At 39.8% G+C, this 16,761-nt stretch overlaps 1 protein-coding gene across 2 annotated transcripts in view; it reads left to right on the forward strand.

Annotated features, from left to right (window-relative positions):
• ZNF827 (zinc finger protein 827) overlaps nt 1–16,761 on the forward strand; it is a 159,849-nt gene that overhangs the window by 77,224 nt on the left and 65,864 nt on the right. For both annotated transcript variants that reach the window (XM_012783773.2, XM_012783771.2), the window contains exons 6-7: nt 8,894–9,133; nt 11,507–11,564. In XM_012783773.2, coding sequence (XP_012639227.1) covers nt 8,894–9,133; nt 11,507–11,564 — 298 coding nt within the window. The remainder of the gene's footprint in view (nt 1–8,893; nt 9,134–11,506; nt 11,565–16,761) is intronic.

Genomic DNA, 16,761 nt, shown 5'->3' on the forward strand with positions numbered 1-16,761 from the left:
ACTAATTTAAAAGTCTATGTAAGAATAAAGGAACAAGTGCTTTGACTTGGTGTATGTTTCATGTACCTCTGAAAGAGGAGTTCCAGGTCTTTCTACCCCTTTATTACCTTTAAAGTTTGAGGTTAGCTTTTTTAGGGCACATTTGTTCTCTGCAAATTCAGAATGATTAGTAAAATAGAATACCTCATGCTCCTTGTAGTATATATTTTAAAATGGACTCTAAGTTGATTCCCTGCTTACCTCTATCTACTTAGTTATGAATTCTAATGTGCGTAGCTAATTCTTCAGACATTTGTTTATTTTCCTCCCTAAGTTGCCAGGTAGTATATTGATATAGAGGGAAAAACACTAGGTAATTTATGATTTTGATGATCAAATTCAGGAAGTCATTTCTGATAAAATACCTTTGAAATTGTTTTAGGAATTAAAAAGTATGTGAGAGAGAGAGAGAGAGACAGAAGGAAAAGGTGAACAAAAAACCCCTAGTCCTATCCTTTTAAATACAATTCTCCTAATGTTTAGGTTACTATAAAGATTACTGCCACTACCCAAAAAAAGTATTTAATTCAGTTAATGGATTAATTAATTAATGATTTAATTTGACCCCAATCTTTGATCATCTTCATCACAGACATTGGCTTGGTCTCATGGTTTGCTGGGTTACTCCTGTACTGTTCTGGGTAAAATGTGTGGGAAGTGTATGGTGTGTGTGTGTGTGTGTGTGTGTGTGTGTGTGTGTGTGTGTGTGTGTGTGTGTGTGTGTGTGTGTACTGCAGGCCATAGTATGTCTTTTCTGTTGGAAACTACCATTCTTGGAGGTTTTTGTATATTGAGGAGCACTAGAGAAAATCTGCCCCACCACTCTTTTCTTTTATGGAGTGAGTTTCCTTTCTTTTTTCCCCAGGAACAGATGACCAATATGTTCCCAAAATGTAGGCATCTGAGCAGAGCTTGTATTGCCTCTCTCTAGGGTGTGGTAGCACCCTGTTGGGGTTTGTTTCTCAGAGCAGGAACAGGGAGTTTTTCCCCACTGAGGACCACTGTACTGGTCATTGTGGGAATGAACCAAGGGCCACACCATAGAGAAAAATGAAATTTAAAATATAACTTCCCATGGAGAAGAAGCATGTAAGCCAAAAGGGAGAATAACATTTAGTGTCTAAGCATCAGGTTCTTAATTCTGATAACAATGATGGAGATATAATTATCTCCTTTTGCTGGGAGTCTAGCTCCAGTTACAAGGTGAGGGAATGGCTGCAGGGCCCAAGGCCACTTCACTGCCACATTGCTTGTCTCTAAGAAGGAAAAGCGAGCTACATGGTATCAGACTTCCCTAGAATAAAATCCATGTCTGCTCCCATCCTTGGCCTCTGCTCTAGTAAGTCTGGGGCTTAATCATTCTCTGTGTGACCAAGAAAACCCACCTTAGTCTTCATTCCATTTTGTTTTTGGAAGAGCCAACGGAGAAGGCAGCTCTCCTCTCTCAGATGCCAGCAAGTGCCAGGCTCTGAGATAGGGATGCTACTACGAAACCTCATTTCTAGTTCCTGGTTGTTTGTTTCTCTTCATTGGTCCTTTTGGCCTGCATTTTTGTTTATGAAATAGTAAGTGATAATCAAACCCAGCACCTCTGGAATATCTCGTGGATCTTATCTATCATCCCAGTCTCTGCTGTAGTTCAGGCTCTCATCTCTTGCTTGTATTATTACAGGTAAACTCCTAACAATTGCCCCATTTCCATTTCTTCTCATCCCTTCCAAGTGCCACTGCCACATTGGCCTTCTGAAATGCAGTTTGATCATGCTGTTCCCCTGCGCATACCCGGTGGCTGGCCCCTCACTGACTCCACATTCGGTACAGGCTTCTAAGCCCAGCACCTGAGATTCCATACTCTGCCCCTGCCTACCTCTCTAGTTTTATTTCTCTGGAATATAACTTGACACTCTTTGTTAAACAGTGTTAAATGGAAGATTTGATTTCAGCACCAAGGTTACAGCATGAAGAGGCTTTTAAAAATCTGAACTCTTGGCGTTGAGACAGAAAGTAGAAGAGGGTAGAAAGTAGAAAGCCTGGGCTGGGAAGGGGAGTGGGGAGTTATTGTTCATTGCGCATAGAGTTTCCATGTGGGAAGATGACAGAGTTCTGGAGATGGATGGTGGTGATGGTTGTATAAGAGTGGACTGTACTTAATGACATTGAACTGTACACTTACAAATGGTAAATTTAATGTTATATATATTTTACCACAATAAAAACCAAAACTCTAGGACTTCTCAGCGAGGTTGAGAGTATAAAAGTGAAAGGTTATTACAGATGGGGGTGAAAGGGGATTTTGAAGATTTCTTTGGAGAGAACTGTGCTGTGATTTCCCTGTGACAGGGTAGAGGGATGGGTGAAGGATGCTGGCCTCTCACCTAAGATTAGAGCGCTCAATCTGGGAAGTTTGTGTTGTCTTCAGTTGGGAAGCACAGTGGACTGGTGTCTGATGTCTGCCTGGGAAATCTAGAGGGGAGAAATGGACTGGTGAGCTGCTTTGGTGGCTGAGTGAAAGAGAATTGCCATGGTATTGCGTTCTGCTTGAACTTGGCCTCTATATCAAATAAAGAGGTGCTGTTTCCCATGGCCCAGACATAGACCAAATTCCCACAGGAGGGCTGGTGTGGGTTTTGTCTTAAATGCTGTCTGGTGGGGCTGCCTAGAGAATGATGGTAGCTCAACATAAAGGAAGATGGAAGCCGACAGGTGGATTCCTGTGAGCAGTGCAAGAGATAAGTGATCTCAGGCAAGAGGGAGTTCACCCAGGTAAAGGGAACTCCAGCAGAGAGATAGATCACCTCAGAGTTAAAGGTCTCTGAAGACCGACCCCATGGGCAAATACCATATGAGAAACCTCTGCTGGCCTAAGGAGCATCAAACCACTTTACAACAGGACCGTGAGTGAAGGCCTCAATCTGAAAGGGCAGCTAGTAGGTGGGAGGGAAGGCAGCAAGAAAGGGAGAAGGAGCTGACACACCCCTTTACCCACCCCACACCCCTGGGTCTGGCAGCCTAGAGACTCTTCCAGGAGGGGAAGGGGTAGAACTATGCAGTAACACCTGAGCTTAGGCATTCTGGTTTCTGAATTGAGACTGTTTTGGTATTTAAAGGAGCTATAGGGCTTTGTATTTTCTAAGAATTACCAGGTTATAGGCCTGCCTCAGTTTTTGCCCGGGAACAGGGGAAGAACCCTTCCCCCTGAACAAGTTTAAATAGAAAACAAAAGACAAAAATAAGAATTGCTTTTGTTATCCTGTGAGTCTTGATTATTCAAGGTACCAGTTCTGCCTCTCAATATTGGCCTTCCAGCCAAACCAGACAACATGATATTCCCTGAACACCCCAGGCAGAACACAGTTCCACCTTTGTGCCTTGGTTCATGGTCTACCTTGACTTCTCTTCCCACACTGTATTTTAGTTTTACTTCTTGTATTAGAAGGATGTTTATACTTGTCACATCATTTGTTTAGATTCAAATTGCTCAAAGGCTAGAACCATGTCTTATTGATCTTTGTAGTTTGAATATCATCTCTCATAGTACTTTAGTACATAGTAGATACTAAAAATATATTGTGGAATGACCAAATGACTGGCAAATGAAGTAGAGCACATTTTGATAGCTAATATGTAGTGAATATTAATATATGAAGCTTAAAAAAACAGTATTACCACTTTTCTTACTTCTCTTCCCTTCTTTTGCCAGACAGAGTTTGAGCAGAGTTTATCCCCTTCACAAACCACCCTTCTAATGCTACTAGGAATACACAGTGTTTTTAAATATTTCCAAAGATAAAATATCATCCCACACCTCTCTGTCACAAACTGGACTTTGTCATCTTTTTATAGGTATATATAATTGTTTATGACTTTTGGCAACTTAGGTAAATGACAAAATATCCATATTTATCATAGAAAATTTGTAAAATACAAATCAGCATTGCCATAGACAATCACTCACAACCTCTTCCCCCAAGCATAACCTGCTGTTAATCCTTCGTCCCTCATCTTTTTCCATATGCCAATTTCTTTCTTGGAATAGCAGTATAGGCCACTTGGTATAAAATGAGTGTTTATTAAAAGATTCTAAAAGAGATTTTTTTTAAGAGATTCTAAAAGGATTCATGTTGTGTGTATAGGGGGCGGGATGGTGAAATCCCAGAGGTGTAGACATGTCCCTGGATAATGGGAGTGAAGGCTAAAAGTGAGTAGAAATGATAAATTCAACCATTGTTATGTTAGAATGCCCCAGGCAAAAAGGAGAGAGCTGGCCTGGGGACCTAGTGGAGCAGTAGCAGAAACCTGTGTTTCCAGATTATCCCAATTCCTGATTCCCAGGCCAGCCTGTCCAGATACCTGGCTAAGGTGGTGATTAAAACCAAGATGAGCCAAGGCTAGAACATGAGATAAACTTTTTCTTTCTTCTTTGCCTTGGGCACTGATGAAGCTTTTTTGGGTGCAAAAACTAGGGAGTGGCAAAAACTTTAGACCAGTGGTTTTCAACCAGGGTGATTGGATGACCCCAAAGCAAATTTGGCAATGTCCAGAGTCATGCTTGGTTGTTAAAACTAGAGGATGGAGCTGAGTGCCATGGCACACACCTCCCAGCTGCTTGGGAGGCTGAGGCAGGGGGATTAATTGAGCCCACAGAGACTGTAGTACGCTATGATTGTACCTGTGAATAGCCACTCCACTCCAGCCTGGGCAACATAGCAAAGCCCCATCTCTAGAAAAGCAAGCAAACAAACAAAAAACCCCTAGAGGACAGCACTGCTGGTATCTTGTGGGTAGAGACCAGGGATGTTGCTAGTACAACACAGTCCCCCACAACAAAGATTATCTGGTCCCAATTATCAGTAGTGCCAAGGTTGAGAAATCTTGCTTTTTAAAAAAGCCAAGAAAACACTTGGCAATAATGCTATTGCACGGAAGAGAAAGCACTATAAGAATACTTATTATGTTATGTCTCACTTGTCCATTGAGATGTCAGTTTGAAAACTCTTCTCTGTGAGTCTGGCACCTATCAGATAGAGTCAGAATGCTGAAGGTTTTTGTCAGTGTTTTGTGCGTTTTTGAAAGGTCAAGAGTTGTCATAAGAAAGAACAGAAAGCACTTCAGTAAATCATACTTGAAATTATCCCAAGTAGCTTTTAAAAACTAATTTCATTAAATTCAGTGGTACAAATAGCTGGGTGGCTCTTAATCCATGGTCAGAGCTGGGGAAATGGCTAGGGCAGCGGGTGGGGGGCAGAGATAAATAACGAAGCTTCTTTCTAGCTTTGCTCTTTATATTGTTGAGTGTATTGTTTTGTTTTGTTTTTTAACTAAATGAATCCTTTTGTATTTGTGCTCGTATTCCTTTGTGTTTGTTCTCAGGCCTTGGAATTACTTAGCAGTGCAAGGTTCAGAGGTATCATTTTATGTACCTGTGACATTGACCCCACTGTATATTTTCCAGATATTAAATGTTTTGGGGGAACATGAAAAGGGAAGCATGTGTTGTGACTGCCCATGTGGGTGGGTGATCTGGGTGGATGTCAGGATGGCTGTAGTAAGGTTACCATATCTCTATGGGAAGGGGGAGATGAGTACTCAAGAAAAAGTCACATGGACTGGAAGCAAAGGCAAAGAGGCTAAGCATGCACCTTGGACAGCTTTCTATTTTTCTTTTCTCCCTCCCTCCTTCCCTTCCCTCCTCCCCCTCCCTCCCTCCCTCCCTTCCTTTCTTCCTTCTACCCATCCATCAATGAATTTGATTTCTATGAACTACTTCACAGACATGTAGAGATAAAACAGCTTGGCAGGAATAGGGGAAGGGGTGAGGACTCTAAATTAAATATCACAGTTGCCTGCAGTTTAGTTTCTGACAAAAAACAAGCAGTTTTCCCTGAGAAGCATGTGTCCTATGTCAGAAAGAAAAAAGAACAATTAGCACTCTACTTACATGAGATCTTCTTGATAGCACCATGTTAATTTTAATCATTTAATTTAAAATGCTCTCCTATTTTTTTTAACTGCTGGTCAACAAACTATATGTATATATATATTCAACTTTCACCCATGTCATACTTTTTAAGGACAGCATGGTTTCTCTGACCTCCCAGCTTACAGCAATGAGGTTTTCCCCTTCACATCTCCTGGCTGTCCCACAGATCAGCCCCTCCTTTATACTGTTTCTTACTGTTTGATCAATATATCTATCTATCTAACTATTTACGTTATTAAGTATAAAATGTCTGATTTCCTTAAGTACTAAGTTTGACGCTTGGTATCTGTGACATTTCACTTTGACACTTCTTATTTTATTTTTATTGTGAAGGTACATCCTCAGTCTTTCAAATGTGTGCTTTGGCCTGTGATTATCTTTCAAAAAAAATTTTTTAGAGCAATTTTTGTGAAACCATGGATAAGTAAAAAATTCATGTTATTTTTGAATATGAGTTCTGTTGTGGAACCAATGTAGTGCAAACGGCTTGAAATATCAACGAAGTGTTTGAGAAGGATGTGGCTAAGGAACACACAGCACGTTGATGTTTGAGAAGTTCTGTTCTGGTGATTTTAATCTTGAAAATGAACCATGTGGTTAACCTGAGACCAAGGTAGATAGCAGCTTTCAGCTGACAGCTGTAGTGGACGTGAATCCATCTCAACCTACGTGTGAATTAGCAGCAAGGTTTGAGGTTGCTATTCTAACAATATTGGACCATTTGAAACAAATGGGCAAGGTAAAGAATCTGGGTAGATGGGTTCTGCAACAAGTATCAGAAGAGAAATTAAACAAGTATCAGAAGAGAAATCATCTTGAAGCTTGCCTTTCTTTGCTGTCATGACATAAAGGCGGACCATTTCTATGCCATATTGTTATATGTGATGAAAAATGGATTCTTTTGGACTATGGCAAGCATTTGGCACAATGGCTGGATAAAAATGAAGTGTTGAAAACACAGTCCCAAACCGAATATTCGTCAAAAAAAGCTAATGGTGTCTGGTGGTCCAAAGCTGGTATTATCCACTAGAGCTTCAGGAAACCCAGCCAGAAGATTACAGCAGATGTCTGCTGCAACCAATTGGACAAAATGATGAAGATGCTTGTGATTAATCAACTGAGATTGGTCAATAGAGACAGGACAATCCTCTTGGAAGTCAATGCTCTACCACGTTGCACAAACACTGCTGCTTAAACTACAGAAGCTAGACTTGGAAACTCTCTGTCATCCACTGTATTCATGAGACCTTGCACTGACTACCACTTCTTCCAGGCTTTGGGCTGTTTTTTGCAAGGAGAAATATTCAGTTATTAACAAGCTGTGGAAAACACCTTTCGTGATTTCATCGCCACTCGCTCTTCAGGCTTCTTTGCTGCTAGCATGAGCAAGCTACCATTAAGATGGCAAAACTTTGTCGATAGCTTAGGTGCATACTTTGATTAATTTTACTGCTTCTTGTTAGAGATATAAACTACACTTATGACTTGAAATCCGACTTTCGTATTTAATGACCTAATCTCTTGGTCTCTTAGGTCCAGTATAATAAAGTACCATAAACTTAGTAACTTAGAACAATAGAAATTAATTCTCCCATGGTTCTGGGGGCCAGAAGTCTGAAATCTCTCCAGAGGCTCTAGGGAAAAAAATTCTTCCTTACCTCTTCTAGCTTCTGGTGGCTCCCAGCACTCCTTGGTTTATGGCTGCATCACTCTGGTCTCTGTCTTCGTCTTCTCATGGCCTTTTCCACAGTTTCTAGGTCTTATCCTCTTCTGCCTCTTATTAGGACACTTGTCATTGGATAATCGAGGATGATTTCATCTTGAGATCATTAACTTATCACATCTGCAAAGACCTTTTTCCAAATAAGGCCACATTTACAGGTTCCTAAGGTTAGAACATAGCAGTATCTTTTGGAGGCCCACCATTTGACCTACTACTCTATCTGTCATCTATCCAACTATCTTATCAGAATCCTCCTTGTTTTTTGTTTTCCAGGGTGCTAAATAGTAAACAGTAGTTGATAATACATGCTTATTCATTTGAAAGTGGGCCTTCTTTTAAAGTGACCCAAATTAATGGCTGGGCTAATTATCCCATCTTGTCTCACCTTGTTTCAAAGATGTTTCATCATTAGCTCTGAGCAACACATAGATATAGACACTCTTGCCTTGCAGAGCAAATATGTGTTTCAGACTAAAGACCAAACATCTAGTAGCCACACCAAAAGGATGAACAGTCAGTAAATTGTATCATTATTATAACCTGTAAGATTGCTGTTTTTCTAGGTGTTAATCCTTGGGCTGCAATTAACTTCCTAGGTGGTCTTGAGGATTACTGGCTTCCAACAAGGTGTAAATGTCTCAGTTGCATTGACCCTATTTATTCTCTATTAATTTAGGTGCCCTAGAAGAGAGGGAAAAAATTGATCAGAGCTATAAAAATGGAGGGAGAAAATGATAATATTAATATGCTTTGCTCTTAGTTGATTTACTGAATTGAGTAAGTTATAAAACAAGGGCAGACATTTACCATGTTCTCTGTTAGTTCTGGAAGCAGCATGGTAGAAAGGAGCCCATGGAGATGGTCAGGAGACATGAGCTCTGGATCTGGAGGCTGAGGCCTGACTCTCCTGCCATCTGTGTGACCTTGAACAAGTCACTTAATTTCTCTGGGCTGAAAAAAGGAAATTTCTTACCTTTTCAGGAAATCAGATGGGATGAGCAAGTAGTTTTCATACTTTGTTCCATTGTGCTGTGCCTGCCCTCTTGTTTTCCCTGACACAATCCTCATGGTTTTTTCTGATTAGAAACTGAGTTTGGTTCAGAATTAAGAAACGATGGTGTTTTTGTTTTTCTTCGTTCACCTGCTTGCAGCGGAAAGCCACAAGGAAACACAGATGGTGAAGATTAAAGAGGAACCCATGGAGGTGGACATCCAGGACTCCCATGTCTCGATATCACCCAGCCGGAATGTTGGCTATAGCACTTTAATTGGGCGAGAGAAAACCGAACCCTTACAGAAAATGCCAGAGGGCAGAGTCCCCCCAGAGAGAAGCCTCTTCAGTCAGGATATCTCTGTGAAGATGGCTTCCGAGCTCCTCTTTCAACTGTCAGGTACGTTTATGTGCAAAAAAATGTCAATAATTGGAAATCGTTGGAAGGAAAGCCCTTCTAACAGAGTTAAAAAACAAAAAACAAAACAAACCCAACCTGAATTATAGTATTTTTTTTAGACAGAAATCAATTTCGTTGCTTTAATGCATATACTGCCATCCAAACTAACAAAGAGTTGCCAAGTAGGATTCCTGCCAAAATTTCTGTAATAAATAGTTAAGAAACATTTGAAACTAGAACTCTATTCAATTCTCTGCAAATGATTTCTGTTGACTGGGCTAAACACCTCACCTCTGTAATTTTGCTTAAGCAAAAAATTGATGTGATTAACAGTTTTTTTAGCATGCAAAAGATAAACTTCAGTTTACTCCAGCAGTGACTGAATTACCATGAATTCCAAATTAGTGTGGCCTGAATTAATGACTTTTTTTGTCTCTTGCCAAAACAAAAGCAAAACAAAGGAAAAGCAAAAGATGAAAGTATGAGATCTGTTTCTAGCTATAGCCCTAGGTAGAGCTGTTTCTGTAAACCCACTTTTTGTACTTCAAATACTTGGAATTCAGAAGTGCTGTAATTACCAGCTCAGTGAAGTATCTTGATAAAATAGCTGAAATGCCCAGTACATAGGTTGTTTCTTTTGTCAGCATTTTTGAGCCACGTTCCATTTGTCCCCAACAAATATAATATGCTATTGTTTTTTGGACATGATTGAGATTGGTAATGTAGACACATAAAAGATTTAGGATTCAGTAGAAATACATACTTATACCTTGTCCAAAGTCAGCATTGGTGTACATATCGAACTTTGTGTATCAATAATGTTTGTTATTAATGTTTAATAAACTCTGTTTTGTTATGGATAACAAAATTCAAAGCACCCATTAAATTTCTCATTATGTGTAAGTGTACACTTGTTTTCTCTCTTAAGGAAAATACAAGGAAAGGGAAAAGAAACTAAAATCTGTGTGCCACCACAATAGTTCACTTTCTCATTGGCCTGGTGACACAGCTCCTAGTTGTATAATTATCAAATGGTGCTGCAGATGGTGGCCTCCAGGTCGTCAAACAGGGACTGTATTCGTGCACATCCCTGCAGTAGTGGAAATCGTTAATTCAGTAAACTTAATAGGATACACAGATTTTTGCAAGCTACAAAATACATAAGATCCATTTTTTACAGGCTGAAGTATATCTAAAAACAACAAAACTTTAGTAATGATTGAGGAGTTAAAATTTGCAAAAGTGAGACCTGCATGGTTCTTTTCAGAAAGTTTCTGCCTCTCACTGTACACTATCATGCTCTCTATCAGCTAAAGACTTTGTGTCTGAGAGTTCTCACCCTGGCACCATCACTGCCTGGGTGACCTCAGACAAGTCATTTAGTCCCGATTTCCTGTTCTCTGAAAGAATACTGGCTGTGAATCTAAATTCACCCTCATTGTCATTGTTGAGTGGACAGAAAGGAATTGTCCATGCAAACACGCATCCAGTGGCTTCTAACTAGTATTAGAAAGTGTGGGACAGATGTTCTAAATCTTTGTTTAATTTTTTTCAAAAATCCACAAGATTAAGGGTTTTTACTTGCCCTGCTATTGAAATCTGAAACCCTTACAGAGTTGGCCAGGTTTTTTCTAGCTACTTAAAAGAAGCTATTGAGAGCTGTGATCATCAGGGTAGGGTCTTCACATTTGAACTGGATTGGGAAGGGCAGAGTTCAACTTTTGTGCTCTAGAAAGCTAATTAAATAATTTCTGACAGCTGGTAGATAGACCTCAAGCCACAATAAGGGAGGGTCTGCCTCTTCTTGTCTAGTGATATTTTTTGTCCCTTGTGACATTTATCAGAATAAGCACTCAATGACTGCAGCACCAAGAGGTCTTAGGCTGTTTTTATATCCTATCTCACAAAGGGGCCTAACAATACAGAATCTTAAAGGTTGTCATCAAAGTCAGAGGCAGAACAGTTGCAACAACTGCAGTTTTCATGCTGAATCAGAGGAAAGCAGAAATTTTCAGCTGGGGGAAGATATAGTATAAATAACTGTTTCTGTGCATATGTGGATAGGTGTGTGTAACCACATACTTACTAAGGCCTGGTTATTACCAGGCAACACACTTGAAATTTGTTATCAAGTGTTTCCCTTTGATTGGCTTTTAATAATATATTTTTATGGTTACTGTTTACATGCTCTTGACGACTATCTTTTCCAGTAAGACAGGGAGGATATGGATGTTTAAAAAAGAACCCCCCCCCAAAAAAAAAAACCAACAAAAGAAAAAAAGAAATGTTGAGTGTATTTCTACTTAAGACTAAAAGATGAAAGTTAAGTGAGAACTGCCTGAGAGATATATGTTTCATTCTTTCTCCTTACAGAAAAAGTGAGCAAAGAGCACAATCACACAAAAGAAAACACCATCCGGACAACCACCAGGTAAGTCACTTTATGCATCAGGGGAGGGAGTCCCCTCAGAATACCCTTATGTGGGCCATCAGGCCCATATGGCATGTTGAACGTTGTTCCCCAAATACTTTCTCCCACTGGTAAAGGAGTCACGCCCTTTACCAACATTTTCAACCAGAACTTCTCAATTGGTAGAAACAACACAGAAATCAAGGACAGAGAGGAAGACCACTAATATTTATTAGACATCTAATGGGAGTCATGTCCTGGGGAACTTGCCATATATTATGGTTTTTTATTCCCGACAATAATTTTGTGAAATAGATGTTGTTATTATCATCTTTGCAGAAGTTTCTTGACCTGAGAGCTTAAATGGGCGGCATGGCTGTGAGCAGGGCCTGGGTCTGTATCTCACGACAACCTCACCCTGTCTTATTTTAACTGTGCTCCTAACTGGCTCTCCAGCTGTGGCCTGATAATTTGTCACTAAGGATATCCAAACTTTTTTTTTTACCATACAGCACTGCTTGGAGGGCAAAAATGTTTTAAGCTGAAGAAAGACAGTGCTTTTTCAAAATTGCAAGAATATTGATATCATTTACAACAATCAGCAAGGAAGTTTTCTACTTGCCAAAGGCAGTTTGAGGAGGTCAGCCAGTGTGGGCTGCCCATCAGTCTGCCATTGTGGAAAGGTGGGGTAGCCAGTGTTGATGTTCTTATTGAGGCTCAACAGCTGCTGAAACCTGAAATGTTGTAGGCAAGAGGCAACAAGTGAAAACCCTATCACTGCAGAAAAGGAGCTCAGGGAACATGTGATCTCCACATTTGAAGGACCATCCTGCACTCCCAAATCTCCCTTAAGTTTCTGAGTTAGCCCAAGATATGAGCTTTATAGGGTGAACAGGAGGAAATGAGTTTATAGGATGAACAACTAGGAATAGGGAGACTAGCCATGATGAGCTACCTAGTCTTCAGGTCAAGAACTTTGCTTTCTTGAGCAAACAGAGGTAAATTCTTCCTGATAGAAGTAGTTGATGAGTTTTCTGTTTCAAATTCTTGCAACAAAAGATAAATGATGTTTTTCTTTTTGATGTGATATAAATTGACCTCAGAGCATCATCAGACAGGTGGACAATACTCATTTGAAGTTTAACCTGAGATTTTTTTTTATTCCGTTAATTGGAAAGTAGGGAAATCAAATATCAAACAGTAATTAAAACAGAACCAGCTTGGCTCACACTGGGTTTATATAATATTAGGGAAAGGAACCTCCTAATAGAACAGAAGAATGGAGTGTATTAGCTTTGTCTCATATGTAAGTAAGTACACAAAGGGAAAATGAGACTTGTGAAGATGGAGTGTGGATTGCTTTTGGGGAAATGGGTCTGGGGGGGATGGAAAGGCTGTTTTGTGTATTAAGTTGGATGTCTAAATCAGAGATGTGAGCTACTATAGACTCCAGCCTACCTTCTTATACATCCAGTCTTAAGGCTATTTAATATATCTGCTTGTGTCCATGAGTCAAAACACTGATGAAACTGGCCAGATTGGTAGATATTTGAAGACAGCAGACTAATTAACAAATGTTAATTTTAATTTGCTTCCATTGGGTTTTTGAAGTGTCGTAGGTCAGTTCCTCTAGAGATGGGGATTCCTGTGGAAGTGCTTTATTGAGGAATGCTCTCAGAGGACCCAGAGGGAGGTGATGGGAGCAGGATAGGGAAAGAGAAGGAGAAGGAGCTGAGCAAAGATGTGGATTTAGCTGGTTTCTAACTTAAGCTCCATTCCCCAAGAAGATTCACTTGCTTCAGATCACCCCCTGCAGAGGATGTGTAACTTCCCAGGTGAGGGGGGCTTCAATGGAGAGGGCAGTTCTCACTCACAGTTGGCGGCCAACACTCACTCACAGCAGCTCCAGGGTGGGTGCACTAGTGCTGCACTGAGGGTCTGCGTAGGACCCCAACAGTATGTTCTGTGGAGGTTTCTACTGGCTCTTTAAGATTACATGATAGTATTTATACAGCATAAAGATATGCTGCAAAACCATGTTATTTTATGCTTTTCAGGTGTTTGAGGAGGAGGTTTGAACTGGCCCCAAACAATTGAAATGTGCCTCAAGCCTAAATTGCCTTGGCTGGAGCTGAAGCATGATTATAGGATAGAAGAGAAATTTTTTTAGCCATTTGGCAAAAACGAAGCAATCTTTAAATTCTCCTCTTGCTGGGAGATCATGAGTGAGAGGAAATCTGAATCAGATCTTTTGCCCAAAGCAAAGGAAGAGATGCTTCCTGTGAGCCCCCAGCATGACAGAGTGTTCAGAAATCAGTTTTAAAGAATTCTTGGCTTATAGTTCTATACAATCTTCAGTGTGTTTTTATTTTTCCTTTGAGTAGGCAACTTGCTCAATTAGCCTATCCACAAATAGATCTCTTTTTTACCTCTCACCTCATACTCCAGGTGGAATAGAATCAAGATGCTTTATGCCAAGAAATCCTCTTTAACCTAAGCTAACTGATATCAGGGACAGAAAAAAAAAATGCCAACTTTCTCTCTTCTTTTCTGATTCCTGTTTTAGAAGAATCTCTTGCATGCACAAGATCAGTGTATGAATTATATCATAAAGTGTGATTGTGATACATTTCAAAAAAATGTATGTAAAGCCTCCAAATTTCTGTATCTTTAGATTTTTAAGTATTTAATGGAGTGTTTGTTTAGTAATCAGATTTCCTATGTTTGATTTCCTAGAAGCTGACTATTCAGAAGGATAGCTTATATAATTGGAATCAAGTTCAGAATTTTCTGTGTTTTGAGCGTTGCTAGGTACACTTAAGATAGTTTAGTTGTGAAGGGCAGCCGTAGGATCCTGGCCTCAGCACTGAGATACAAGCCTTTCCCTGCCTTTCTCATGACAGTGAATGCCTAAGCCCTCCACGAATTGCTGTACTTAGTGTCTGGGTATCGAAGGCGTGGTGGGGGAGGCAAAGGGACCCTATACTGAAGAAAGGAGCTGATTGGCTCCTGTCCTTTATAAACCCACAGCTTTTCCCGAGGCTATAAATCCCTACTGATCTTGATACTCTTTGCACATGCAAGAACTAAGGAAAATTGTAGCAACCCAAGATGAAATACTCCATAGCTTGGCATTCCAATGTGTGCTTACCAGTGAGACATGGGAGTGCTGTTTTCCATGCCCAGACGCCAAGAGAACATGATGCCTATGGATGTGTACAGTTAACTCTCCATCCCGTAAGGGCTGATGGCTGCACCTCCCTCTTCATTGAATCCTTCCTCCTCGTGTCTGTCCATTGTCAACTCTGCTCTTTGCTTTTACCTCTGTTATAAGATAGGTTGATATGGAGAGAAAAAATGATGTGAGACAGCATTCCTTGTTAGCAGTTTTTTCAAAAAGGTTTAGGTGAAGCTAACGGTTGAAACTAATAACTACCAAGTTTCTGGACCATTGGCTTCTACATTTAAAAAAACCTCTTATATTGGAAAATTTCTAACATACAGAAGTAGAGAGCATGTACCTATCACCGGGTTTAAAATTACCAATTCATGACCTATGATGTTTTATCTACCTGCCTCCCCCATTTCCTTTTCCCCCTGGATTATTTTGAAGCAAATCCTAGATGTCATTTTAAGAATTGGTTTGAGAATGCCTTTCTTTTCATCCTAAGAACTTAGACTCAGCTGCTTAAAATTAGGATCATCTTCCCAAAAGTAAAGGAGAAAAGCAATCCACCAAAGCATACCATGTAGCCAGGCAGAAAAATCAATCTACTTAGCAGCTGAAATGATTGAACCATGTGGTCCTGCTCACCAATGCCTTGACCTTGTCCCTCTGCCCTTGTTTGTGCCCTCATCGGGGCACTTCCATTGATTCAGTCTTTTAGTTGGAACTTCACTGTAAATGCTAAAACAGCAGTCCTTTTGGCTGTTTAACCTTAGAATCTAGAAAATACAATCCAAGTGTGGTTGTGGGTCTCCTTTGAGATAGTGTGGACTGAGTGTTCTTCATGCTATTCTATCTGACAAATGAGATGAGGAGAGAGTCCCAGCCAGACCCATGAGAACAGAAGGACCAAACATTTATGAGACTAATAAAATCCTAATTTTTCTATTTCCTTTCCCAGCACAAGCCTAGGTTCTGCAGGGAGCAGATAACCAGCTATTATGATCATTTGGTAGATGAAAATACATGAGGCATGATATCATAACTAGATCTCAAAGTTTAATGGAATAAAAAGAAGATCTACATCTTTTGACATGGACCATCACCCAGCCAGATGCTGGATAAGATCGAAATAGGAAAATGGAACCCTAGAGTAAGAATCAGATAGCTCCTGGCAGGTGAATTGGACATGCTCAATGTTGTGTAACACCATGAACTTCAAACAATGGCTGCCAAGAACCCTCTCTTGGTTATTTGTTCTCTCTTTCCCCCATTAATAATTCAGTGTCCATAGGGATATAAGATTGCAGGCCTATAAGAAAAACTTCTCACACCTGGCTTGCTTTATTCCAAAAGCAAGGAAGTGTTTGCCTGAATTGTTCTTTTCTCCATTACTAAACAAAAGCAGAAGTGAGAAAATCAGAGGAAGATAGACTCATATCATGCTGTGCAGACCAACATTTAATTTGCTCAATTTTCAAAATTTGAAATGCGGGCTATTTTTCTATGATTTAGATAATGGCACATAGTGTTTACTAAAAGACATATTCACTTGGAATTGTTCAATGTAGAATTTTCCTGTGTGATGGTTTGGATATGCGTCCTTAAATATTTATGATTCAGTAATAGAAATTGCTCAAATTTGTAAAAGCATGATGTGCTGCCTCAATTCATGCAATTTTCCCCTTTCATTTCTTTGGAAGGCATAAGAGAATAATGCTCTATTATCTTAAAAAGTAAAAGATTACTGTTAAAGAACACTAAATTAGACAGAAGCAATTAAGAAACAGGAAACAAAGCAAATGAAATTGGTGATTTTTGAGTAGCTCTTCATATATTCTCTTTACCTTTTACATTGGTGACTTTAAAATGAAATGCACTGAGAATTTGATTTCTAAAGATTAGAAATTGCTACTAATTTCATGAAGTCCCTTCAGTTAGGTCATTCAGTTCTTTTTGGGTGAAGTCAAGGCTGTTTGGGGGACACGTGGTGCCATTATACATTTTTTTTTTTTTTTAATGGGAATGGCTTATTTCTTCTTATGTATTTTT

The sequence above is a fragment of the Microcebus murinus genome, chromosome 15 (genome assembly GCF_040939455.1).
Source record: "Microcebus murinus isolate Inina chromosome 15, M.murinus_Inina_mat1.0, whole genome shotgun sequence".
Lineage (NCBI taxonomy): Eukaryota > Metazoa > Chordata > Mammalia > Primates > Cheirogaleidae > Microcebus > Microcebus murinus.